Genomic DNA, 26904 nt, shown 5'->3' on the forward strand with positions numbered 1-26904 from the left:
GGTCTTGATCCCCACATCATCTATACATCAAGGGCACTAAAAACATTTGCAGTGAGGCTGGGAGGGTGGCTCAATGGTAGAGTGCTGCATGCCTTGCATGCATGAGGCCCTGGGTTCGATTCCTCAGTACCACATAAGCAGAAAAGGCCAGAAGTGGCGCTGTGGCTCAAGTGGTAGAGCACTAGCCTTGAGCTGAAGAGCTGAGGGACAGTGCCCAGGCCGAGTTCAGGCCCCACAACTGGCAAAAAACAACCAACCAAACAAAAAACACCAAAAACATTTGCTGCATTGAGAAGAAACCATTTTCTTGTGTATTTCCCCACCCCTCCTCTCTCTAAGCTAGGAATCAAACCCAGACCTGGTGTCTGCAATATGAAAATTCTCCCACTGATGTAGCACTGTGGCTCAAGTGGTAGAGTACTAGCCTTGACCAGAAAGAGTCTCAGGAACAACAACCAGGCCCTGAGTTCAACCAACAAAACAAAAAACAAAACTCTCCCACTGAGCCACAACCCAGCCTCTGGGTTAGATTTTTTTCCCATACTTCCAAAAGAAGTTCAGAGGCAGTGCACAGGCCCAGAGTTCAAGCCCCAGGACTGGTGGGAAAAAAAAAAAGGAGTTACCTGTCAAGACTGGACTACAAACAAATGGATTCTGTCCATCTGTGAAAAAAATCCCACGGCCTGCTCCCTGTCTGAGCAAAGCACGTTGAGGTACATGCTCTTCTCATCCCACAGAGAGAGAGACAGAGACAGAAACAGAGACAGAGATAGAGATAGACAGAGAAAGAGAGACAGAGACAGCAAGTACTACAGAAAACTGACCTTAGTCATGGATTTATGACATGCAGTTTTGACCAAGGGCTGTCAAAAACATAATACTTCTTTTTTTAAATTCACAGACAAACTTTTTAAGCTTCTGTGTGCACACCGTGTGGCCCAATGGATACGGAGAAGCTCTCAGTCAGACCCATGTTATCTTCAGTCACATTTAATTCATCATGTGATTTGCTGAGTGTTATTCTGCCCTTGATTCTATGAAAATCTGCCTTGGGGAGCAGCGATGATTCCCTGAAAGTAAGGTAAAAGTACAGTAATCCTCCCAAGCTAAAAAGGGCACTTAAGGTGCTTGATTTAAGTAATAAGTTTAAAATCTGAGATTTATTAAAAAGGCATGTGTCTTTAATGGAAGTTGGACAGAATGATGGGAAAAGTCATCAAACATCTGTAGTGCAATACTGAACTCAGCATCCTCACATGCATGACTATTTTTTCTTTAACAGTGGCCCCAATTGCAACCATAGACCTATGAGGCCAAGGGGCCACTGTACTTCCTCACTCAAAGTTTTTCAATGCAGAGCTTCATTCAGCATTGCTATAATCTATCCTGGTTCCTAGTTTTATTTTATTTTAGATGTAGGTTTATGTTCCAGGCAGCTGGTATTGGTGATGTGCAAGCACTATGAAAGTCCTCTGTTGCCATTCTATGGTCAGAGTGATGGAATGAAGCCACATTCAAAGCCTTGCTTTGGGACATGGGATTTGACAGGTCAGAATCTATGCCAAGGCTGGGTTTAGATGTGGACATTCAGCTGTCCCTCAAGGACAGCCCTCAAGGAAATGCATTTTCAGTTTCAACTGAAGCTAAAGAACCAAAGTCTGCTGGTCCTTGGACCTCCTTGGTGCTGCAGATAAATAACTGCATGAGCAATGTAATTTCTTGTTTCGACATGTGCCAGCCATAAACAGGGACAACAGTGCTGCCTGGGAGGCTGAGGCCTTGAGACCTCCCAGCTGTGCTTAGGGGCAGGGGGGGTGTGGGGCTGTGACAGCTGGGAGGCCCTTAGTGGGGGAAGAGATGCTGCTTACCTGCCAGGTGGTGTGAGGAGGGGCTGTGCTTTGATCTCCAAGCATGTAGGAGGAGCTGCTGCTCTCAGAGGCCATTACCCATTCAGTTTCAGCCCCAGATGGACTCTCAGGGCCCTGGGGACAATGCCTCCACAATTTTTCCTTGCTTTGGGAATAGCTTGAGCCTTGTCTGCCAGAACAATCTGTCCTCCCTCCCTCCCTCCCCCCCTCCCTCCCTCCCTCCCTTCCTTCCTTCCTTTCCCTTCCTTCTTCCTTTCCTTTCCTTTCTTCCTTTTTGCCAGTTGTGGGGCTTTAAGTTAGGGCCTGGGTGCTGTCTCTGAGGCTTTTTGCTCAAAGTTAGCACTCTACCACTTGGGGCCACAACGCCACTTCTGGTTTTCTTGGTGATTAATTGGAGACAGGAGTCTCACAGACTTTCCTGCCCAGGCTGGCTCTGAATCGCAATCCTTAGATCTCAGCCTCCCAAATAGGTAGGATTATAACATGAGCCACTGGTGCCTGGCTCTCACAGATGCTCACCAAAAAGCTCATGTGCCCAGCACTGAATGTTTTCCCTTTGCTATTAGCCACAGAATTCGTTGCATTCTCTGCTGGAGTAACACTAGCCCCTGATCTCTTGCAGGCTCCATCCTCCTTTGAACCACAGAACCTTTGCACAAGCTGCTTCCTCAGCCTAGAACTCTCTTCCTTTCAGATTCATATTTCAAGTAAAGCATCCTCTTCTGAGGTGAGCCTTTCCTGACCCTTGATGCCACTCTGAGCACCCACAGCACCATGTGTCTTGAAAAAAAAAAAGTCTTCCACATACCTATACCATCACACCTAATCAATCATTTCCTCACAGCTGCTTACCGCCACCTAGTATGTACTGGGCGCAGTGCCTGTCTCCCATAGAGATGGCTTCTCTTCGGCTCCATACACATTTGTGAATGGCTGTATGGCTGCTGAGGCGCCTAACCCACAGCATTAACTTCCCTCCTCCCATGGATGCAAGTGAAAATGTGGTAAGATTTAAAAACCAGATCAGGATCCAGGAGGAGGAGGTGGCAGCTGCCCACCCTGACCAGGCCCATCTGCCTGTGTAGTTCTGTGCCTCACTCTTGCTACAGCCCAGCATGGTAACAAAAGCATGTGAGGAAGGACAGTGTGGGTAGATACAGGAGAGGAAAGGCAATGGATTCCTCCTCATTGGTCAGCAGAGGAAATCTGCGCAGTGGGCCTGAGATTTCATAACCACCAGCAAGACGGACACGGATATACTCTCCCTCGTTACTGACACCCCCCAGAAGAACATGGGCCATTCGCCCACTATGATTACTGTTGCTGGACACACCCTCTTGGGTGAGTAGCACAGAGGCCAAAGCAAACGGCTCACCTCCCAGAACAAAGCTGACTTCATTCGGTCTGCAGGGGCTGGCCATAATGTGGGCATGGGAAAAGACAGCCAACCAGCCTCAGTTACCTCCAACTGGGTAACATGGACCTGAACTCACCCTGTTACATCACCACAGAGCCTCACCACTGCCAGCCACCATCCCTGGCACACACAGGCTCACATTGCCAAGACCAGTAGTTCAAGGAACACATGCCCAGGGCTGAAAGTCAGACTCCAGTCTTGACTCTTGTTTCCATGGGGGAGAAGCTGCCCATTCTCATAGTCGGGCTTCAAGGATCTAGGCTCTGATGCCACCAGGAATAGGAGCACTTGGAGGTGGTGGCGAAAAATTCTTCCGTGGACTAGACAGCAGCAGAGGCCCTCACCCTCACACAGGCCTTTCAAAGACAGTCAGGACGCTCGCTCCGCAAGGGGTTAGAAGGTGGTCTATGTGCAAGGCAGGCAGGCAGGGGGATTTTCTTTTCATTGCCTGTTTCCATGGTGCCTGACAGCCTTGGCAAGCCACAGCTAGGAGTCTTGGACAGCTAGGGGGCCCCGGGGTCTTATCTAGCCTGGGCCACCCTCCAAAGCCCATCCTCCTTGCCTGCCTGGGACCTGAGAGTGCCAGAGGCCACAGGCAGGCGGCCAGGGGCCTCTCTCACACCTCCCTGGGGGAAAGGAGGCCAGTGGGTAAATGCAGCAGATAAAAGGCAGTAAGAGAGAAACCTGAGAGTCAAGGTCTACAGGCCTTGGAGAAAGTTTTGCAAAGCCTGAGCCACAGGGCTTTCACTGAAGACCCTCCAAGGAGGAAACCACATTCTTCTCCTTCCCACCTCTCCCCTTTCCACCTGACTGCACAGCACAGATGACCAGATAAAGGTCTCTTTGGCTTCCGGGTGTTTACACAGGCTTGAGGACGGAGGGTCAGTGGGTGAGGGTGGGGGCACAGACGCCTTACCTGCTCCTGAGAATTCATCACTCGCAACTTCATCTGTTTCAAGTACGTGGAGGTGAGGGGCATGTTGTAATCAATAATCCCGGAGACCAGAGGAGATGGAGGCTCGTTTTCTGGCAGGAAAAACAAAAGGAAACCCCTTTCAGTCTGGACAGGAGGTCTGTCACCCATGGTGTGTGGGGGGGGGAGGGAGTAAGTGGGGGGACTGCCTATAGCCTTTGGCCTGTGGAAGTGGGCTGCTTGGTATGAAAACACTTATCTGTGAGGTGCCAGAGTCTAATTAAAGATTTCACATGTTAAAAATGGGGAACTTAACCAGTTTGGGAACTGAATGGTCTGACCACACACTGGGCCCCTGGCCCATGGCAAGCAACTGTGCAACCAGGCAGGGGTCACTTCTTTCAGGCAGGTTTTTGTCCCAGCCCTCCCTCCCAGCGCTCCTTATCATATGGCACACCTTTGCTCAATTAGGATACCTGCCAGGCCCTCAAAGGCAGTCAAGTTTCCAACCCTTGTCTAAGCCAGTGCTCTTCCAGGGGAACATCTGCTTCCACCCACCCCAGTCCTCGGCCCCAGTTATCTCCCCCAACGTGCCCTTAGGTACCATATGGCTCCCAGACCTGAGCCAGGCCTCCAGTGTCTATCACCCTCCCAAACGCTGGTTCTTCCTCAGTCATATGTGGAAGAGCCTTCTCCTCCCGTTTGTTGCTTTGCTGTCCTGAAGATCAAAGCAATACATGTTCTTGTTCTTTTTTCTTGTTTTCTTTTTTCTTGGTAGAGAATCTCCAAAGTGCAGAAAGATGTGAAGAAAAACTTAAGAACCTATCATTTCACTAAGCAGCTTGGCATATGCTTCTCTTTAACCCTGTGATTTTTTTTCCTTACATACTTGCTATTGTAGCATATAGAAGTTTTGTTGCTTAGAATTTTATCTTAAGTATTTTACTCACCAACACAATTGTTGTTTAATTTTGCAAATATAATTTTTGTAGCTGTGTAAAATCATAATTTACTTCTGCCTTTCCTTCATGATTGGCTGTTTTGGTTTCTTCCCATTGTGGCTATTATAAACAACACTGCAGGGGTCAGCACTCTACATACATAGCTGTCTATATTTCTGATCTTTTCTTTTTAAGGACTGATTCCAAGAAGTAAAATCCATAGGTAAGAAGGTAGGAATATTTGGCAGCTCCTGAAACACTTGGTCAAGATACCCAGGGAAGTTTGGTTACCTGCTCCCTGGCTTTCTCCTGTCTCTAGAAGCTCTTGGACATCCCACTGCACCCCAGGTCTTTGAGAGAACAATCTCCTTGTTCCACTGATTGGCTGGGATCTGAGTAGAATGACAAGTACGAGCCACTTACTAACTAGATAAAGCTTGACTACCTCCATCTCCATCACCACCACACCAAAGTGCACACTGAAGGGGAGGCAGGTGCAGGCCAAGGACATATAGAGGTCATACTGAGGATATCTCTTATACCTGTCCTTCCATACCACCCCCCTACCCCTACCCCAAGACCCCAGAAACCATGAAAACTGTATCAAGGGAAAGATGCCAGGTGCCAAAGGTCAAATACTGTATGAACATACAAATTACTTAGAGCAGATAAATCACTGACAGAAAGTAGAAAAGAGGTCACCAGGGCAGGGGGTTGGGTGGGGGGATGGGGAAGAGGTGGGCAGTTAAATGGTTCAGAGTTTCTGCTTGGGGTGGAAAAAAGGTTTTGGAAGGTGAAGTTTCCCAGAGAAGATGAGGGGAGAGGGGAGATGCTACGTGGCCGGGATAGGGGCAGGCCTGCAGCCCAGAGCCAGACTGGGCCCTGAAGACTTGACTTCACATGGGACTGCACTGATCAACTGTTTGTTATAAAAATGTAGAAGTTTGTCCTGATGTTTAAAGTTAAATGTCATTAACAGAATTTCTCAGAAGTTGGCTTGAAATGGACCACCCTCCACAGCCCCCTTTTTTTTTAGACACTCTCCCTATGTATCTCAGGCTGGACTCAAACTTGTGATCCTCCTACCTCAACCTTCTATTATAAGCATTCCACCACATGGGGATCTTCTGCACCCTGCATCTTAAAAGTTTTCTCCTGGGGTAGGGGCAAGGAAGCCCTGTGGTCTAAAGTGCCTGGCAGAGGAGAAACTAAGGTGTGCTTTTGTGCCGCTCTTCTCCCTACCATGTCACCATGATTCATGACTTGTTTAGTTCCAGGAGGCCTTTAAGGCTCTGGCCTCCCAGGAGAGATTGGGTTGGAGGCCATATGTCAAATGTATCTTCCAGAGATGACATTGAGAGCCATGGTTCCTGCCTGCAGATTATGGACTGTAGTTAGAATAGCCACTTCTACTTCATTTCCTCAAAGATGAGGCTACAACGTGGTACTTGTGAAAGGCCACCCACCCTTGGAGTGAACAGCACACTGTTCTGGAGGGAACAGTGACTGTGCTTGGCTGTTCAGGGACAGGGAGCTGGTAATCACCATGTCCTGCCTGAAATGCCATGACTGTTTATCAGAAAGTATTGTCAATAAAGCCAGTACTGGTGTGGCTTAGGGTGGCAAACGTGGAAGGCAGGAGGTGTGTGTCTTCCCTGGTCTGTTCCCTTCCCAGAGTCTCCACAGAGCAGAAGCTGCTTCTGGGCTGGCCAGGAGCCAGGAGCACTCAGAAGAGGCAGGCAGGACACCTGGTGAGGGGGAATCTTGGACATCCTGGGCAGATGTGCAGACCCATCAGAGAATACCTATGACTGGTGTGCCAGCCAAGGCCTTGGTCCTGTACTTCCCAGAGCTAGAGCCCTGCTGAGATGGCAGTGGTTGGTGGGCAGGGGACATTCCAGGTGAGGAAATGAGCTATGGAGCTGGCGGGTGGGAGGCTCGTTCTTGACTGCTGCAGTGAGGAAAAGGCAGGCAGAGCTTTCAGCAGTGGGGAGCCCCAAACTCTGGGTGTCATGAATGGACACATGCAAGAGGGAGATTAGTGGGAAAGAGGGGAACATAGGGTAGTGGGGCCTGAGTCAGATGCTCACAGGAGGGACAAACACCAGGACAGCTAAAGCAGAAGGATGAGGGGGTCATGCCCAAGCCACTGCAAATAGCCTGATGCCACTATACCACAGGATACTGTAGCCATGGAGAGAGGTGAGTTAGGAGCCCAACAGACTGCTGGTGTCCTGAGAAACATTCCAATTCCTCCTTGCCAAGGAAAACCGAGAACAGCCTAAGTGCCAGGCCCATTCTTCCTTGACCTTGAGAAGAGTCAAAGATGCAGAGGCATTCGTTGCCCAGGCCAGACCCAGCCAACCACTGACCCCTTCAGGGACACCCATCAATCAGTGCACATTCCAGCTGAGTGAGTGGCCCTCCCACTGGCCAGGCGGGACAGGAGGTGGTATCCTCATGAGTCTTCACCCGCAGCGTGGAAGAACTCCTTGTTCCAGAGCTGATAGAAGCTTCTGGGTACAAGTGACTGAGGTGTGACAGATCTCCCAGGCAGGTCTGGGTGACCAAAGGCAGGTTTATGAGGAGCCTGGCACAGAGGAACCACCAGACTAGCCAGACACAGGGCTCAGGCCTGGGGCCAACTCACAAGGGGATGGACATGTTCCTTCCCTATGGATTGACTATTGTTCCTTTGAGGAGCATTGGTGTGCTGCACAAGGGGAAAGAAGGGGAAAACAAATGTAGCGTAGTCCCCAGGCTCAGGGAAACAGGATGGGATAGATAGAAGCACATTAGTACTAACGGAGGAAAGGCTAAGCAGGTCCTGGAGTGGCTCCAGGAAGCTTCATGAAAAGGATCCAAAGGACTGGGTCCAATCTCTTAGCTAGCAGCTACCCAACATTTGCTAAGTGCCTGCTGACCTGCTTGCTTGGCTCTCTAACACCCCACGAGGTGGGTGCTAGTATTAATACCCTCAGAACACAACCTCATACAGAGAGGCTATGCAACTTCCACCAACCGCACAGCAATTTTGAGAATGGAGAGGACAGGTCCCACTGTGGCAGAATGAGCTGGAACAGGGTGGTGGTGGGAAGGCCCAGGAGGAGGATCTGGAGGGCCAGGTGTGTGTGTGTGGAGGAGGGGGATTGGGAACCTGGTGAGGAGTCTGGCTGGCCTGTGAGAGCCTGCCCTGAGGGACCAGCATGTTCCCTGAGGAACTGTAATCACTGTTGCTCAAGTCAGGCTTTCTGACTCTGCAACAAAATGTAGTTGTGGCAGAGAAAACAAATATACCCTCAGAGCTGAGCTGGCCCCAGGGCCTAACTGGTTCTTGCTCTCTCCTCTCCTTGGCCTGGTGGAAGAGGGGTGCGGAATCAGAAGGCCCTGGAATTTCCCATCCTCCGAGGCCTCCTTTGTTTATGCTCCTGGCGCAGGAGGAGGCCAGGGGACTGTCCAGGCCTCACGTTCTGCTGGGGACAAGCCGCTCTGTTTCTTCTCTTTCTGTCTAGCATGAGGTCAGGAAGCATGGCACTCTCTCAGTGGCTCTGGAGAAGTCTCTATCCTGTCCCTTGTCTCCATTTCTCCCCACCTTCCTGGTTAGGAACAAGAAGATTGCCTCTGGGCTGGGGAGGGAGGGCTGGCAGTGCTGCGGGGCATCTAAAGGCCAGTACAGTGGAACAGGGTAGAGGTTGGGACTTCTAGCCTCCTGCTGGGTCAGGAAGAGAGAGGAAGATCTGCAGGTTGGGTATGGGGGGGTAGTAAGGGGGCTGATGCCTTGGCCTCTAAACACACAGGGGAGCCTTTCAGACTCAGGCTGTCCATGGGCAGCTTCTAGAAACCACACAAGTAGTTTCTACTCTACAACCATTTTGTGGACCCTGCATGCTTGCCTGGGTGTGGTGAAGCATTACTCACCCCACCTTGGTGGAGGCTGGCTGTGTACATTTAGGTGGGGCCACCCTAGGTCTGGGCACCATGATGCAGCAATGTGGGCCAGTATACCCTGGTATCCACTGAGTACCAGGTGCCTGGCACTATGGGTTCCTTGTTTCACCCTCATCCTTAGGACCAGAGGAAGGCCTTCCTCCCACATTGCTGATGCAAAAGTTCTGCCTTTGTGTCTATGTCCTAGAAGAACCTCAATGAATGATTTCACCCAATACCTCTCTGGCCTTGGTTTTCTCAGCTTTAAGCCAGGACAGATACCTTCTAGGATTGTGGTAGCTGTTATGAGCAGGATATACTCAGTGAGGTTCCCTGTGTGCCCAAGGACACACAGCAGAGAACAGAGCTGAACGCTGAGGCCTGCTTGGCCTGGGAGTCACATTGATCCATGAGCCACATTGTGCCTGCTTCCTGGGTCCTCTCTCTACAAGGGGAAGGACAGTCCCTACCACTGCCAGGCACACCACTGGAGGCCATGACACTGTGAGGAAGTGTGTCACTCTCATCACAACCAGGTGCCTGGTCTCAGTCCTGCCAAGAGTGAGCTCCTCACAGAGCCCACCAAGCTGGTTTATATTCTGGCAGCATCTGGCTATATTCTCCCTCCTTCTTTAGTCTGGGATGACACACCACAGGAGTGGCAGCCAGTGAGGAAAGGAAGCAGGCTGTGCTGGGTTCACACTGCCTTCCTGTGCACCCAGCTGAGGAGGAGTAGAGCCCACAGCCCTAGGACCTTGCAGCCTTTGCCAAGGAGCTGGGGGAGGTGTATCAAGATAGAGCTGCAGTTCTCCACCCCCCCCCCCCTGCAGTCTTGCCCCTGCAGGCAGCAGTTCAGTGTCTGACTCCGCCAGTTGCTATGGAAACAATTAGGACAGAAATGGGAGGAGCAGGCAGCTGGGTGGGCAAGATTCCAGGCAGCTGGAAAGCGTTCCTGGCCCATCTGTGGGCACCAAAGGCTATCTTGGCCCTAGGGCCAGGGGCCCTCAGGCTTCCATGTTATCATAGCAACTGTGATAGCCATGCTTTCTTCCCAGATGGGAGCCCTGTGCCAGGCACAGGGGTAAACCTAAAGCCCCACTGGCCCTCTGAGTAGAGATCATTATTCATCCTACCTCATGAGAAACTGAGGATCAGAGAAGTCACTTGCCCAGGATACACAGCAGCTAACTTGTGGCTCATACCCCTAGATTGTGGCCCTGCTCTCAACCCCAGAATGAGCACTGAGAAGGTTCTTGTCCTTCATAATTCAGAAGCTGTCCCATGAACTCCAGCAAGGCAGCCATGGCCTAGCAGCCCCAGAACAGTGAGTTGCTTGCACACATTAGGGACAACAGTGAGGAAAGGCCACCTGATGCATGGGCTCTGGTGCCCTACTTGTGGTCAGCTTGGTCTGTACGTGGTTGGTTTCTACTACTTGAACTACATCTGTATAAATTGCTTATGCTTCTTTCCCACCATACAGGGGAACACACACACACACACACACACACACACACACACATCAGCATCGTCTGCATGCCTGGTACCCAGGGGGGTCCTCAGTGTGTGGATGTAGGCCCCAAATCCTGATATACAACCCACCTCAGCACCATCTTTCAGGACAAATTATATCAGACCAATCAATGTGCTGGTGCTGCCCTCAGGCACACAGGCCCTTCAAGAGGTGCTAGAGGTGAGGGTGTAAGCTGAAGTGGGGTCCCTATTGCTCTCATAGATCGGGCTGGTCAACATGGACATTGTTCCCAGGCACAAATTCATCTGGTCACAGGTGCTATGTACATTTAAAATTCTAATCAGTCCCCTGGATCTACTGCTCAGAGGACTACAAGTGAACATACAAGGGAGAGAATGGACCCTAGAGAGGGCCTAGTCCTAATAGAGTGCTGTGGTCCTGACCAGGACACTGGCAGTATGCTCCTCAGAGAGCCTGTGGCCAGGCCCACATATATGTTTTTTTTTATTTTTGGTAGGTTGTGGGGCTAGAACTCTGGGCCTGGGCGCTGTCACTCAGCTCTTCAGCTCAAGGCAAGTGCTCTACCACTTGAACCACAGCACCACTTCCAGGCCCACATATATGTATGGGGAGCATCAGCCAAGATAAAGGCCTGGGTGGCACCGGTGATCAGGGTGACCATTTCCAACAGGAACCTGGGTGGGAGGTAGGGCCATGAAAGGCAAGAGGGACTAGGCCATGAAAGGCAATAGAGAAGCCCGGCGCTGGTGGCTCATGCCTGTAATCCTAGCTACTCAGGAGGCTGAAACCTAAGGATCTCAGTTAAAGGACAGCCCAGGCAGGCAAGTCCATGAGACTCTCATCTCCAATAAACCACTAGAAAGCCAGAAGTGGCGCTGTGGCTCAAGTGGTAGAGTGCTAGCCTTGAACTGAAGAGCTGAGGGATAGCACCCAGGCCCAAAGTTCAAGCCCCACAACCAAAAAAAAAAAAAAAATGTTAATGAGGTCCTTTGGGCAGCTCACCACCCTATACTGGCCTCTGGAAATGGTGACAGCAGCCAGACCTACATTTTTCAGCACTAGTGCCAGGCAAAGGCCAGGCTCCCCAGACCACTCCTGCCTGGGCCCTGCAATACACCTGCCCCTTACCTTTGGGCTCCAGACCATTGGAGTTGAAGTGCATCCTCTTCTGACACTCAGTGCAGCTCATCAGGAAGCGGGTCACAGCCTCTCTGGGGAGGAAGGCGTAGGTCTCTGCGATCTGTGGAGAAAAGAGTTGGCATGTCATATGGTGCCACAGAGTGACTCGGCTACTGGTCACCAAGCTCTATGCTTTGGTGACAGGTGCTCAAGCCTTTGCCCAACAAGGAAGGACTGTGTGGTGCACAGGATAGGTGACCTCCATCCTTAACTGTGAAATCAAGCCAGTAAGTTTACAGAAAACCATCTGTTTTTTAAAAAATAAAGGAGGTTAAAAATCAAAAAAAAGCAAGGTATATAAACATTACATAGTCTTTAGCTCACGTTCTAACCATATTCCTCTAGAAGATTTATTGCTGCTAATAAAAAGTGAACTTACAAACACTTCTCTAGGATAGGATACACAACTTGCCCCTTTTTTTTCTGCCAGAAGAAATTGAATCCAGGGCCTTGAACTTGCTAGCCAAAGGCTCTACCACTTGACCCATGCTTCTTTTCAGCCTTCCCTTTTACTTTGTGCTGGTCCTGTGCTTAAACTCAAGACCTAAGTGCTGTCTCTGAGCTTCTTTAGCTCAAGGCTAGTGCTCTGCCACTTGAGCCACAGCTCCACTTCCAGCTTTTTCTGAGTAGTTTGTTGGAGAAAAGAATCTCATGGGCTTTCCTGCCTGGGCTGGGTTTGATCTGCAATCCTTAGATCTCAGCCTCCTGAGTAGCTAGGATTACAGCATAAGCTACTGGTGCTTGGCTCTCTTTTGATTTTGTTCTAGAGATATGATTTTACTAACTGCCCAGGTTAGCCTTGAACTGTGATCTTCTTGTCTCTGCCTCTTAAGTTGATTGGATTACAAGTATGAACTATCACACTCAACCCTGGAGAGACAGAACCCAAGGTTTATAAGCCTTATCTTGTGATGACTCATAGGTCCAGAACTTTTTTTAGGGAAAACTATGAAAGGTGGGTGCATGGACATCAGTTTTCACCACTGGAGAGGCTCATAGGTCCAGAACATTTTTTAAATGGAGAACTATTTACAAGGGCATCCATTTTTCCCAACAGAAAGGCTCTTAAGGTACTTTCATATTCCTGGTGATTAAGGCCCAGAGAGGTGAACTAATCCATCCAAGGCCACACAGCCCTTTGAGGCAGTGTTCTAGGTCACACAGCCCCATAACTAGGGAGGGGGAGGCCAGGAGAAGAGGAGGAAATAGAAAACTAGGAATCATAAGGGGAGGGGAGGGTTTGGATGGATGGATTGGGGAAGGAGAATAATGGAAGGAATAATACTGATCAAAATGCACTGTATGCACAAACTGACATGTTGAATTGAAACTGTGAAAGTATTTATATTTTATTAAGGATTAAAATGCTTTTAAAGAAATAGAAAGAGCCAGGTGCCGGTGGCTCACGCCTGTAATCCTAGTTAATCAGGAAGCTGATCTTAGGGTCGAGGTTCAAAGCCAGCCCAGGCAGGAAAGTCCGTGAGACTCTTATCTCCAATAAACCACTCAGAAAACTGGAAGTGGTGCTATGGCTCAAGTGCTATGGCTCGCCTTGAATTGAAGAGATGAGGGACAGCATTCAGGCCCAGAGTTCAAGCCCCATGACTGACAAAGAAGGAAAGAAAGAAAGAAAGAAAGAAAGAGAGAGAGAGAGAGAGAGAGAGAGAGAGACGAGGGAGGGAAAAAGGGAGGGAAGGAGGGAGGGAGGAAAGAAGGAAGGAAGGAAGGAAGGAAGGAAGGAAGGAAGGAAGGAAGGAAGGGAGAGAGAGAGAGAGAGAGAGAGAGACGAGGGAGGGAAAAAGGGAGGGAAGGAGGGAGGGAGGAAAGAAGGAAGGAAGGAAGGAAGGAAGGAAGGAAGGAAGGAAGGAAGGAAGGAAGGAAGGAAGGAAGGAAATCGAAAGATGAGAACATGGGCACAAGAGTGACTGTGGGCCTAGAAATCCAGGCCTTTTCCCTTACTCTGGTTTTTTGGAATGCCCTGGCACAGGTGTGACCGCCCCTGAGGGAAAGGCTCCCTTTGATGTCAGCTTCCCCAGCTGAAGCTGCCTGTCTTTACATGTGGTCCTTCCACTCCTCTCCACTAAGGGGCAGCATCTCCCAAGCAGTCCTGTCCTTACCCAGCCCGGCTGGGAAAGTTAGCCAAGGGCACTGGGGCCCACTATGGACAGCGCTGGGTCTGGCCTCACCTGCAGGCAGCAATGTAGCTGGTTCTTATGAAACCCACTCCATCCTTGCGGTGGGGCTGAGGGTGGGGATGGGATGGGGCAAGGGTTGGGAAAGTATAGAAGGTGAGGCACCCCAGGTTGCAGCCAGCCCTTAGAGGACCACGGGCTGGGATGGGGCTCCCAGATCAGTCCCCCTGTCTGAGTCCCAGAGCCACTCTTGCTGGTTGCAAAGACAAGTTAATTTTGATGACACAGTTGTTATTTTCTCAGCTGATTTGATGCTCTGCGGAGCAGGCAGGCTCCTTGATGAGCTACCTCCCTTCCAAATCCCTTATCTGATTGCCTCCCTTTGGAGGTCAGGGACAAGGGCGAACCCCAGACTCTCCTTCTAGAGCTGGGACAGGAAAGCCACGATGAGGGGTGCAGATGGTCCTCCTGGGCTTGAGGGCCGAGGTTTGGAGGTGGTAAGCTTTCTGCCAGGCACATAGATGGCTTCATCCCTAACCTAGAGCAGCTAAAGTTCCTCTTGGCGCCTGCTGGGCAGAAAGGCTGATGTCTGCAGGAGCCAGCTAGTGAGCAGGCAAGAAGGTAGGGCACAGGCTGGACAGAGCAAGGGTTGTGGCTGACTCTGCCCAACAGATGATCCCTGGTCTCCCCTGAGATGTGGCTCCTCAGGTCAGGCCTCAGCAGAGCTGAGTGGGCTTAAGGAGGAGGATGCACAGTCAGCGGGGAAGAGCAGGGGGAGGCTGGGCCGGAGGAGCTTGTTCATCTCCTGCCATGGGCAGAGACACTTTTTTTTTTCTTTTTTAGTCCCTGAGCTTTTGTGCTCAAAGGTAGCACTCTCCCACTTTGAGCCACTGCATCACTTCCAGTTTTCTGGTGGTTAATTGGAGATAAGTCTCATGGACTTTCCTGCCCGAGCTGGCTTTGAACTGCAATCCTTGAATCTCAGCCTCCTGAGTGGCTAGGATTACAGGCATGAGCCACCATTGCCCAGTTTAGAGACACTTTTTGAAAGGTTCAAGGAGGGTCCCCTGGCCTACACACAGGTAAGCAGGGCTCTTCTTGCCACCTGAACTACAGAGAGCACCACATTCATAGGCTTTAGAAGAGCCCCAGCAGTGGGCCAGGGCTGGCTGAAATGCCACAGGAAAGGAGAACACAGGACAGATGGCCCTGAATCTCAGATTGGGGTGGAAGGGCCAGTGCGGAACCCTGCATGCACAGCTGCAAGGTCTGTAGCTTGGCTTTGAGCTCCTTGAAAAGTCAGTAAAACACAGACCAGCCTAGCGCTACAATGCTGTAGGGTAGAGGAGGTTGCTCTCCCCAACCCCAATCCTAAAAGCAGGTAGCTTTTGATTCACCCTCAAGGTTTGCCCAGGACCAGAAATGGGGTCTCTATTTCTGTTTGCAGACAGGGATTCCTCAGGTCACAAGACTGTGAACTGAGGTGAAACCAGAAGGGCGACCCTTATGGGTGCTTACATAAAACAATGATTTTCAGATGGTTCTAGAACTGCAGATCCTGTTCTAGAAACAGACTCCCATGCACCTGCCAAAAGCATGAAGCAGACAGAGGTGGATGCATGTTCCAAGGGGGCACCTCCAAGCCCCCATCTCTAACCAGCTGCCCTAGGCTGCCTACAGTCTTGCTCTCTCTGGTCCTTCTGCCTGGACAGACACCCATGTGTGAATTTGCCTTTTCCATTTTTCTTAGTAGTAAAAACAGAGGGATTTTGCTGGCAGGGAGAGCAGGAGCTATTTGCAGAGTCGCTGACTTGCAAGGCCCCGTTTTCACTCCCAACTCGGAGAACGACAAAGACAGATGAGGCCAATTGGGGGGATTTGCACCACTTTACAAGATCCTCCTTCTGCCCTGTGGGTGGATTAGCACATGGTGGGCCTGGAGCAGCTGCTGACCACATCTGGCCCCAACTCTAAAGTGGTCTGGGTAGCCAGGTCTGGGCTCTGGAAGCTGATCTGGCCTCAGTACCCTGGGAGAGAAAAAGGAAGCAAAAGAACCAGTCCAACCCAGATGGCTGCAGAAACTGGAAATGCAGGAATGCTCCTTGAGAAAGAAACAGCCTTCTGTGGGCTCAAGGGGACTTTCAGGGACCACCTGGAACCTTCTCCAGACTTGGCATTGGTGAGGCCATTGAGATTCTAGGGCAGGACTTGCCCTGCATTATCTGATATACATATCATCTAGTGCTGGCTCAAATACATCCAGGCTTAGAGAGCTCATTACCTGCCCTTTCTGATCTATTGCTGGATAGCAGTAGGTGCAAGATAGTTTTTTTTCCTACTTCAGAATTACTCTCCTTGAGTGGCCTGAGCAAATCTGCACACCTCACTACAGGAGCCATACCCAGGGCCTGTAAGAATTCTGGACAGCCTCTGTGCCCTAAAGTCTGGGGCAGTCCCAGGATTCAGCTTTGGCAAAACACAAGGGGACAAATCCAAAATCGCCTCAGCCAAGGGCTTGCCGCAACCCCTGTGGTGCCAGGCTGTGCCTCTCTGCAACCATCAGCATGGGTTTTCCTTGGGGGCTCTTTCAACAGGCAGGGATGGGCTGGCGGGGTGGGGGTGGGGGTGGGGTCCTTCTATCTGCAGTGAGGCTGAGCTTGGCCTGGGTGGAAAAAATATGGGAGCAGATGAAAAGAGCGGGACAAAACCATTCTGGCACCATCCCTGCCCCTGAAAAAGGAAAAGGGTGCATGAGAAGGGTGACAGATGGAGAAGAGGAGGGGAAGGGTGAGGAGGCATACAGGGAAGAGGGAGGGTGCCGGCCTCCACAGCCTCACACCCTCTGCGGGGGGGGGGGGGTGCTGGCCTGCTCGACTTGGCCTTGGCTCCGCTGCTGAAATTCCAGCTCTGTGTGCAGCCCAGCTGGCTTGATGCCAGTCATGTGCCAGCTCCAGGCTGGGCAACAGGAAGTGGGGCATGCGCTGGGCATATGGATGAGAAGTCAGAAAGTACAGAGCAAAGGGCTGGATGTCCACTTGACCCAGGGACACAGGCATTGTCAGGACCAGCCAGCCCTGCCCTGTCTTCTCCATGGTATAGAGGCTGCAGATCCCAACTAAGTTAAGCCTGTGGGTAATACTCAGTGTCCAGCACTGAGGGACAGGGAAATCACGTGGATGGGCCAGCCCAAGCCCATCCTCCCAGAAGACTGCAAGAGGCTGGGTTCACTAGCTGACCACAGGAGGTTTATGGACAGGCAGGATGTGTAGGGGCCAGCTGTCTGCCTCTGAAACACCAGCCTAGTGACCTCAGGCAGGCAGGCTGGCTCTCTGAACCTGTTTCCTCAGTTTAAAATTGGTTAAGAGCAGAACTTGCTTCACCCATGCAGCCTGCACTCAGGCAAAGCTCAGCACTGTATGCTGAAGTGCTAAGGGCAGAGCCTGACACATGCCCTGTGCCCAGCACTGTGGTAGGCTTAGTGCCCAGAAAACATGCTGAGACTCATCAGTCCTGAGGGACTTTCTCTTCTTCTATGGCCCTCAAGTGGAAATACTCCAGACTCTAACCCCAAACCACTTAGCACACACTAAGTAGCAGGAGAGGCAGAGAGATGGGGTGCCCCCCCACTGCCCTCAGCCTGGCCTCATGCCACTCTAAGACCCCTGGCATGGGGTCCATCTTTAATACCCATTCAGGGAAATGGACATCATCTGAGGACCAGGACTACCAAGTTGTTAGCTCTTCTAAGAATCAGGCATGTAATGACATTATAGACTTTCAGCCACCTCTGCTACAGTTTGAGGCTGTCCACACCCAGAACTTGGGACAAGGGTGGGAGGTTCACATCACCTTAGGTGATCATCTTAGGTGGAGAAGTCTGGTCACAGAGGGCAGGGTTCTAGGATTCTGGGGAGTAAGCAGGAAGGAAGGTGAAGACACCAGCTGCCATTCCGGTGCTATATGACCTTGGACAAGTGGTTCAGGTCTCTGGATCTGTTTCCTTAACTGGCAAATGGGACCCCAGTGCCTTGGTTACAGGACAGCTGTGAGGCCTGGCTTCATGGGCTCAGAGCTGAGCATGAACCACAATGACAGATTCAGACGTGAGGCAGACCGTGGGGGGAGGGGAGGGAAGGAGGAAGACACACATTGGGCAAAGCTTCTAAACTTTCTTCTAAGCAGATATCACCTTCTCCACAAAGTCCCCAAGTCTCTAAAAGGCCTGGGGCTGGCAGAGCCTCTGTTGAACACCTCAGATACTTGGGTTCTTGCTCTCTCAAAGCTGGTCTTGGACTTACGTCTGCTTTTGTGTATCTTGCTTTGGCCTTTAGCCTCCAGACCCCAAACTTCCTGGAGGGCTGGGACATGGGCCTTCTGATATCCCCTGGGGAAGCCCAGGCATACTGAACAGGACTCAGGGAAACTGGATAAGCTCCTACACAGGAAGTGCTCTCGGACAGGCCTGGCATGACACACATGCCATGCCGTAGAGACACAGGCTCCTAGGTTCCTACTATCTGTGGCTCCCCTGCACCCCCACAAGGTAGGGGGCTTGCAAGTGACAGATGAGATGGGGGGGGTTGAAGCACAAACTGAGAAGAGGAGGATGTCCTCCCTGCTAGTGCCCACTCCTTCCCTCCTCCTCCGCCCTTCAACCTGCTTCTCCTTTGTACTCCAACCAACCGCAGAGCCCGCCCCTCACCCCCTCAGCCATCTCTGGCTGCCATGCCCTTACCCCGTGCCCCCCTGGGTCCCCAAAGGCCGCTTCATCACGCCTCAGCTCCCTGCCCCGCCCCCTCCCAACATGTGCTGAGCCCATGGCCTCCTGCCAAGGCCTGGGGCTGCCAGTGGAGGCAGAGACAGAAATCTCACCGCTCGGTAGGTTTTCTTCTGCCCAGCGTGCTTGGGGGCTTTGCCTGGCTCTGCAGAGCTCTCCACATGCATCGAGTAGATGATGTCAAAGAAATCTTCCACCACAGCAACCCGCTTCAGAGAGATGCCCTCGGGCTCCGACAGGCCATCTGCCCCCTGCGACAGAGTGGACAAGCTGTGTTAGTGTCAGGGCTGATGGCGGGTGAGAGCTGTACCCTGGGGCCCAGCCATGGGTGGAGGGCAGGGACCATGCGGCTCCCTGGCCCAGCATGGCCTCCAATAGTGGGGTTGGGGGCTGGGGAAGGGAGGGAGCCAGGGCACCCGGGGAGGGGGTATCAGAGTCAGGGCTGCTACTAAATCTACCAACAACAATGGGCAAAGAACTACAGCAACGCAAGTACAAATTAAAAACCAAGAGGCTCGGTGTTCACAATTCTAGACAGATTGTGCCAGACTCAGGCGGGAGCTCTCAAATCACAGACTGTGCCAAGACCATCCTGGAAGTCTCTGGGGAGGGGAGAGTGCTAAATAGATGCAGCCCCATCAGGAGCTCACCAATTAGCAGTAACCTTTCACTGTGGTCCTGGGCTGAGGTCCCAGGAGACTAGCTCCCATCACCTGGGTGGCTCCTGCCTCCACCCTGAGGCCTTTCTGAAGGGCCCGCCCCACTCCAGCAGCTGAGCGCCAGCCACAGCACCAGGGCTCTTTGTGTAGGGAGATGTTAAAAAAAAAAAATCAGGCAGAAGACCATGTGGAGGTGGCAGGGCTGGGAGCGGGGTAGCCATGGGCACTGACCCTCTGATCAGGCTAGCATGAGTGCTGTCAGCTGTCTGACAGAGATAGGTCCTCCATAGCAAAGAGCTGTAGGCTTGTACCTGCTTTCCCTCATCCAGACAGGGAAGGCTTCAGGAGAAACTCCAGGCCTGAAGCTTTGCTCCATGAAACACAGTTCATGATCCATGGGGCCCAAAAACTCAGACACCCCGGGATGATTTCAACTGTCATCTCCCTACAGGGAGGGAGCTGGGGAGATCAAGGGCAAGCCATGGGGTAGGGACTTGGGTTTCTCTAAAAGTGCTGAGACACAGCTCCAAGGCAGTACATTCACAGAGGATGTCCTCTCCAGGTGACTTCTATGCAGGTATGGGCTTTATCTGTTGGCTGACAGCTGTCTCCGGCACCTCTGACACACAGTAGGTGCTTGCTAACTACTAAATTCAAGATCAGTTGTACGTAGCAGCTGGGTAGGACTGCTCAGACACTCGGCTCCATCACTTAAGTGGCTGTGTAACCCTAAGCAGTTATTCTGCTTCCCTGAGCCCTGGGCTCTTCATCTATACAAGGGGGGATAAAGAAACTTTCTGTGAACATTGGGTGGGTGGGGGGGAATGAATGAGATATGAGGTCAGTGGTTTACACCAAACCTGGCCCTCGGGGACCATTCTGTAAACATCGTTAGTAAGAAGTGCTTGCAGTTGGCGAGTCTCCCCAGGTGTGATGGGGCTGAGCATCACATAACCCCAAGGGGCTGTTAGGGTTGGAGCCTGCTTGGGGGACAAGGCTGGAGGGAAGCAGAGGCGGCTTAGGACTTCAGACTTTATGGTCCTGGTAGAATCCAGGTCCTGCTGGCAGGGACACTGGCTCAAAACATGTTTTGGCCACGGACAAGCAGTGATGACTGAGCAGGACTATCTCTGCGTTGGCCTGCTTGAAAGCAGAGAGCAGATGGAGAAGAAAGGGCAGCTGTGGGTGAGGGTGGGGGTGGGGTTCTGCGGCCTGCAGCATACCAGCCAGGCAACCCTGGGCCATGACCTCAACAGCCTGTACAAGGCCCTCTAGCCAGGGGCATCCTTCCTGGTTGGGAGCTGTGCCAATGAGGACCCTCAGAGAAGAGGTTGTCTCTGCACATATGCATGTCTATGTGTGCATGCATGGGTATAGGAAAGCTGTCTGCTGCCCTGGCATCCTGGCTTCACTTCATTTATATGAGAGGAACTATAAAATTGTAACTTGGTGATGTTTTTTGGATTTATACTTTTGCCTTGGTCTTGGGAGAGGGGAGTCCCCTCCTAAGGTCCTAAGCCCTGAGTGAATCTTAAGGGCTCATAACTGACTAGCTTGTTCATTAGCTGGCTTATAATTTTTACCTTCAAATATTGCTGTGACAGAGTCAGGATGGGATAAATATTATGACAAGTCAGTTCTAATATAATTCGGACCAGGCTCCAACTGGCAAAAGCAAACAGATGAACCTTAGAAGGAATACACTTGGGTTTCTAATTCTTCCTTGGGATGTGGTATACAGGTGAGTTCAATTTACAAAGAGCCACTAACAGAACACATAACCCATGTGTTTTTCTATGTCTTTTTAAATGTCATCTTTTAACACATGTAGAGAGGTTGGCTTTGTATTTTGATTGCCTACATCCTTCCCTACTCAAATTTTTTTCAGGCTGGGTGCTAGTAGCTCACATCTGTAATCCCAGCTACTCAGGAGGCTGAGATCTGAGACTCACAGTTTGAAGCTAGCCAGAGCAGGAAAGTCTGTAAGACTCTTTTCTCCAATAAACTACTAAAAAAACAAAAACAAAACCCTGTGTTGTGGCTTAAATGGTAAGAGTGCTAGCCTTGAGCAAAAGAAGCTCAGGGACAGGGCCTAGGCCCTGAATTCAAGCCCCAGAACTGGAAAAAAAAATTTTTTTTCAGGCCAAAGCATATGTTTCTGAAAAACAAAGATGCTATAATGTGGTAGGAGGAAGAAATATTTTAGGGAGGTGAGGTAGAAAGCATTCTCTAACCAGCTCAGTGACCTAAGGAGGGCAGCTTATTTTATTTTTCTGGCAGTACTTGGGTTTGAATTTAGGCCCTTGATCTTGCTAGGCAGGTGCAATCCACTCAAGCCATGCTCCCATCCTTTTTTTTGCTTTTGTTATTTTTTAAATAAGATCTCAGACTTTTTGCCTAGGTCTGGCCTTGGACAAAGAGCTCCAGTTGACAACTGGATTACAGACATGCACCACCACATCTAGCTTATTTGTTGAAATGGGGTCTAGCTACCTTTTCCCCCCCCAAGAGCTGGGCCTCAAACTGTGATCCTACCAGTGTCTGCCTCCTGAGCAGCTGGTATTACAGGCTTGTAGAACCATACCCAGACACTTCCTTATCTCTTGAAAGTCAAGTTTTCTCACCAGTAAAACAGGCCTTAAAAAAAAAGCCCTACTTGGATATTTCAAGGATCAAGCAAGAATGTGCCAAGCATCTGGCACATAGTTTGGTAAATGTCCATCTCTTTCCTTTAGACTCACTGAGCTTAGATACTTTGTGGTTATAAATGTGTTTTCTTTCCTGTCCCTCTGATCCATTCAAAGGGGGTCTCTGGGGTAGTAATGCCCACAACCAGAAAAGATGCATACTCTTTATTAAATTCTTAAATAACAACTAAGGCTATTCCATAAACTTGGGACATAAATTCAATTTATAACTAATGAATCTACATAAGTCAGTGAAATATACTGTCTAGTGCCTGGCCCATCTCTGTTCCAGTCATTCTTGAGTAAAGTAGCAGCTTTACATCAGATCCAATGTGGCCATAAAAGTATCACAGAGAAGCTGTTCAGCAGATCAGTTAGCAGTGGCTCCCTCTTTAAAAATCAATTGCTGTGAGGCACCGGTAGCTCACGCCTGTAATCCTAGCTACTCAGGAGGCTAAGATCTGAGGGTCATGGTTCAAAGTTAGTCCAGGCAAGAAAGTCTGTGAAATTCTTATTTCCATTTAACTACCAAAAAGCCAGAAGTGGAGCTATGAATCAAGTTGTAGAGCAAAAAAAGCGCAGAGCCCAGGGACAGCACCCAGGCCCTGATTCAAGCCCCAGGGACACAGGCTCTCCTCTCCTTCTCCTTCTCCCTCCCTCCTCCACTTCCCCTCCCTCCTTCCCTCACTCCCTCCCCCCTCTCTTTCACACACACACAATTGCTGATGTTCAAACTTAGGTCCTCTAATCGGCCTATCTGTATAGCAGAGATGCACACAAGGAAAGGGCCTGTAGCAATGACAGCCCAGATCCTGTAAGGTCTGCAGAGCCATACCTTGATTTGTCCTCTGGTGAGCTGGTGGCTACCAGGACACTGTGTGTGCAACACCCTAAGGGAAGAACATCAAGATATCTGTCTGGGAAGATGCAATAAAGGGATCTGACAGTAGTCATGTTCCGTGCCATGCTTTGTTTCTAGAGAGGTAATGACCTTCATGCTAACTGCTGCAGGAGGGGCACACCCTCCCTAGCGTTCTACAAGGCAAGAGCTGCTAATTACGGGAGCAGAAAGCTCCTTCCCCCATAGACTTGGGATGGCCTGCCAACCCACTTCTGCCTCATACCCAAATTAGCTTCTTCAAATCTGTTGCTCTAAACAAGCGGCACATTGGATTGACCAAGGAAGTTCATTTTACTTCTAAGGCTAGATCAAGAAGGGACCTGGAGACTCCTGACCACCTCAGCTTGCCAGAAATGCCAAGCAGGAATGATGGAAGGGAACTATGTAGCATCCCATGGGAAAAGCCATGAAAAACACCAGTCACATGTATAGGTTCAGTCTCTGGGGTTTTCATCTGTGGGGAAGAACATTACCATGACAACACACTCCAACCATCAGAACCATCTGACTCCAAAACAGCTGGCCAGACCCAGGACAACAAAACCAGCCATGGCAATGGCTTTCCATTTTTATGGAGCCTCCAACTTTCTTGAATATCACCAACTCCCTTGAGACCAACCTGTTCGGGTTCTAATCTAAAAGCAAGGTTGCAAATCATTGAAGAAACCACCAAATGTCTATTTAAGAATTACTGATATTTCAAAATATTTAGGACACTGGTCCTCAAAGGTGAACATTATTAACATTACCTGGAAACTTGTCGGAAATGCACATTTTCAAGGCTCTACCACAAACCTATCAGATCTGATGCTCTGCTGGTTTTATTAGACCCCTCCCAGTTACTTCTGATGCATAAGATTTTGAGATCTGATTAGAAATGTCTCCATCATGGAAACATGGAGGTGAGTAGTGGGAAAATATGGCACTGGCTCATTAAATATAGAAGTGTTCTGTACTTCCAAGCTTAATATATTAATATTTTCATCTCCAGTGAGGGCTAATTTTTCTAATAGTGAAAACAGGAGAATCTTCTGGACAACATCAGTAATGAATTCAAAACATCTACCCAGGGACTTATCATAGATTACAAACAGAAGGGGCAGGAGCCCCCACATCCTAACATTGATTTTGATGTCTTCCCTAGCAAAGTTAATTGATAGTTAAGAAAGTTATCCCTTGGCAGGTCAGTTTCTGGCTTCCTCAAATGGTTCAGGGAGGGCCATTGCTAGTCCAAGGCTGAAGACCAGGGAGGGGGATCAACAAATCTCATCAGGCCACTAGACTCTTGCTGGGGTGGCCTCGCCAACCACGCCATCCTTGGGCACATCTCTCAGGTAAGCTCCTGGTTTTGAGTCTCCCTACAGAGGCCAATTAAATGGATCCCTGCCCTCGATGGCAAGTGCCATCCAATTGCTAATGGAACTTCTATGTCGCTTGCACATAGTAAGTTATTCACTTATCCAGGTGGGATTGCCATTTTAGTCCACCAGGGTGCTGCTCAGTATACCACCATCACTGGAGTATGCCTTCCATCAAGCAGGCTATGGTTGAAAGAATACAACTAAATAGTGGGGCCATTTCTCACCTGGGTTCCTCCTATGTGAAAGGAAGAAACCAGAGGAAAGTCCTTAGGCTATGCCCGCTTAGTGCATTACAGATCCAACTCTTGACAAGGCATGAAAACTAACTAAATTGCCTTTAGAGGACAAAGTCAGTCTGCAGAGCCACCCCAGAGGAAACAAACCTTTGGCTGCCACTTATGTAGAAGACCAGGACTTCAGGGGGTTGATTGCACAAGCAAATGTGGGGAGTCTGTTCCATCTCATCCAGGCCAGTAAAGAGGTGGAGACCACAGGCAAAAGTCATTGTGCACACTGTCCTCGTGGCCCCTTCCTCCTGTCCCCTAAACCCTGTTTTCATGCATTCAGCCAGAACTGGGGGTTTTGGAAGGGAGGTTCCTCCCACTGAAGTTTTATTCCTACCCTGCCTGAGGTTTAAAGAACCAAAGGGGAGGAGTCAGCCCCTTGCAAGGAGCCCCAGAGTGAATGAGATGGAGAGGAAATTTTAAAACCACACAAACTCAGAGAATGAAAAGAGCAAAGAGCACCCCTACACATACAGTAAGTCTGTCTTCAGTACTCCAAGAGAAACTGGTCATGATTTGTAAAGGGCAATCAGATGACTGAGGAGGACACTGCTTAAATGGGATGGTGGCAATACTCTCATTGGCTGTGAACACTACCTATTGTAAACTAGGAGGAAAAAAAAAAACCCTTCAAGATAAAGATTCAGACTAGAATATTATGGCCCACAGTTCCACTGGGCTCTGCAGGCCTGAATGGGGCAGAGAGATGAGACCCTCTCCCCCCCCACACACATAAATAAATATGTACACAAGGCACTGAGGACTCGGGGTAGCACCTGCCTCTTCCCCACCCTTGTGCTCAATCTCCAACTGTTAGTGGGGAGCTGCTGCCACCACCACCGAGTCGCACCTGCCATCTGGAACAGCCTCACATATTCCAAGACCTCCTTTCTGCTTCGCTGAACCTCCATCTTCTTTCAAATCACGCCGGGACCCAAACGCACACCCGGGCCAGGGAGAAAGGTGCGGTTTGGGATCAGCCCCAAACCACAGCTGCCATTATCCTCAGGCAGTCCCAAGAGGCCCCCCCCCGCCCTTTTTTTCAGTTTTGTTAACTTTCATGTGTCTGAAAAGGGTGTGGGAAAAGAGAAAGGTGTGCAAAGGGCCAGGGAAGGGGAAGAGCTGGGAAATGCAAATCCTGACGGCTGACAGGAAGGGGGTGGGGGGAGGCGGGCACTACCCAGCCGCCCTTGTTAGACAGGACAGGGTCAGGGCCTGGATGCAGGACTCTGGCCTGGGGCTGCCAGGAGGATGCTCTGGAGATGACGACAGCTCGAGGACGACCCAACTCTGACCTCAGACAAGGTTGGGAGGGGGAGGGGAGGGGGTACTACCTGGGCCTCATTTTCCTCCTGCGTAGGTGACTCATATGCACAATGGCTTTTGCCACCTCCAGGAGGGATTTGGAAACCCAGACGATGCCTAAAACACCCCCCGCCCATGACCGCCGCCGCCGCCACCACCACTGCCGAGGGGCGTTCTACAGGACTCAGGGGACCCGCCTACCTCAGGCCCAAGGCCTAGCACAGGGAGTAGGGGTCACAGAAGGGGTTCTTGGGAAAGGGAGCGGCTCTGAGTTAGGCCCCGCGGCCGGCCGGGGTGAGGTGATGAGCGGGGATGGTGCGTGGCCCAGGTGTGGGCCCTACCTCCGGCCGGGGGAGGGGCGGGGAGGAAGGAGCAGGGGTGCGGCCCGCGCGCGCGCGGTAACGACTGTTGACAGCGCGCGGACGCGCGCTGAGGCTGGCGGTCCGCGCACGCCGCTGACAGCTGCTCGGGCGGCGAGGGGTGCGGGGAGGGCGGGGCGCAGGGCGGCCCCTCTGGCTTCCATTTCTCCCCCTCCCTAACCACCCTCCCCCCCGCCCTGCCCCACAGCGCACGTGCGTGCGCCCTGGCGGGGAGGAGCGGAGAGTCGTGCGCGCGCACGCGCGCTCGCCGGCCAGGGTTCCGAGGGTCTACTGAAGCGGCTCGCGCGGGCTCCTCGCGGGCAGGCAGGTAATGAGAGTAACCATGGCAACCCACCAGAGGAAGTGTATTCTGCTGGAGACGTTAATCCCCTCTCCCCGGAGCTGGGACAGCCTGACTTTCCATTCTCACACAGTAATTAGATACCAGCTGTCAGTGCAGGGGGGACGGCTCCGCGGCTGTAGCCCGGCTGGGGGGGGGTGCTCACAAAGCGGGTGGGGGGTAGCGCAGGGAGGAGGGCGTTAAAGACACAGGGACGCTTTGCGGCGGCGGGCCGCGGCGGCGCGCCTCCCTCCCTATAGGTTCAGTCTCTGGGGTTTTCATCTGTGGGGAAGAACATTACCATGACAACACACTCCAACCATCAGGCTCTTTGTGTAGGGAGATGTTAAAAAAAAAAA

At 51.0% G+C, this 26904-nt stretch overlaps 1 protein-coding gene across 1 annotated transcript in view; it reads right to left on the bottom strand.

Moving 5' to 3' along the window:
* Positions 1 to 26904, bottom strand: part of Nol4l (nucleolar protein 4-like) — a 158722-nt gene that overhangs the window by 54695 nt on the left and 77123 nt on the right. The window contains exons 5-7 of the mRNA XM_013010674.1: positions 18745 to 18900; positions 11690 to 11801; positions 4202 to 4311 (exon numbers count right to left, since the gene is read on the bottom strand). Of these exons, the coding sequence (XP_012866128.1) occupies positions 4202 to 4311; positions 11690 to 11801; positions 18745 to 18900 (378 nt within the window). The remainder of the gene's footprint in view (positions 1 to 4201; positions 4312 to 11689; positions 11802 to 18744; positions 18901 to 26904) is intronic.

This window comes from Dipodomys ordii, unplaced genomic scaffold (assembly GCF_000151885.1).
Source record: "Dipodomys ordii isolate 6190 unplaced genomic scaffold, Dord_2.0 Scaffold13, whole genome shotgun sequence".
Classification (NCBI taxonomy): Eukaryota; Metazoa; Chordata; class Mammalia; order Rodentia; family Heteromyidae; genus Dipodomys; species Dipodomys ordii.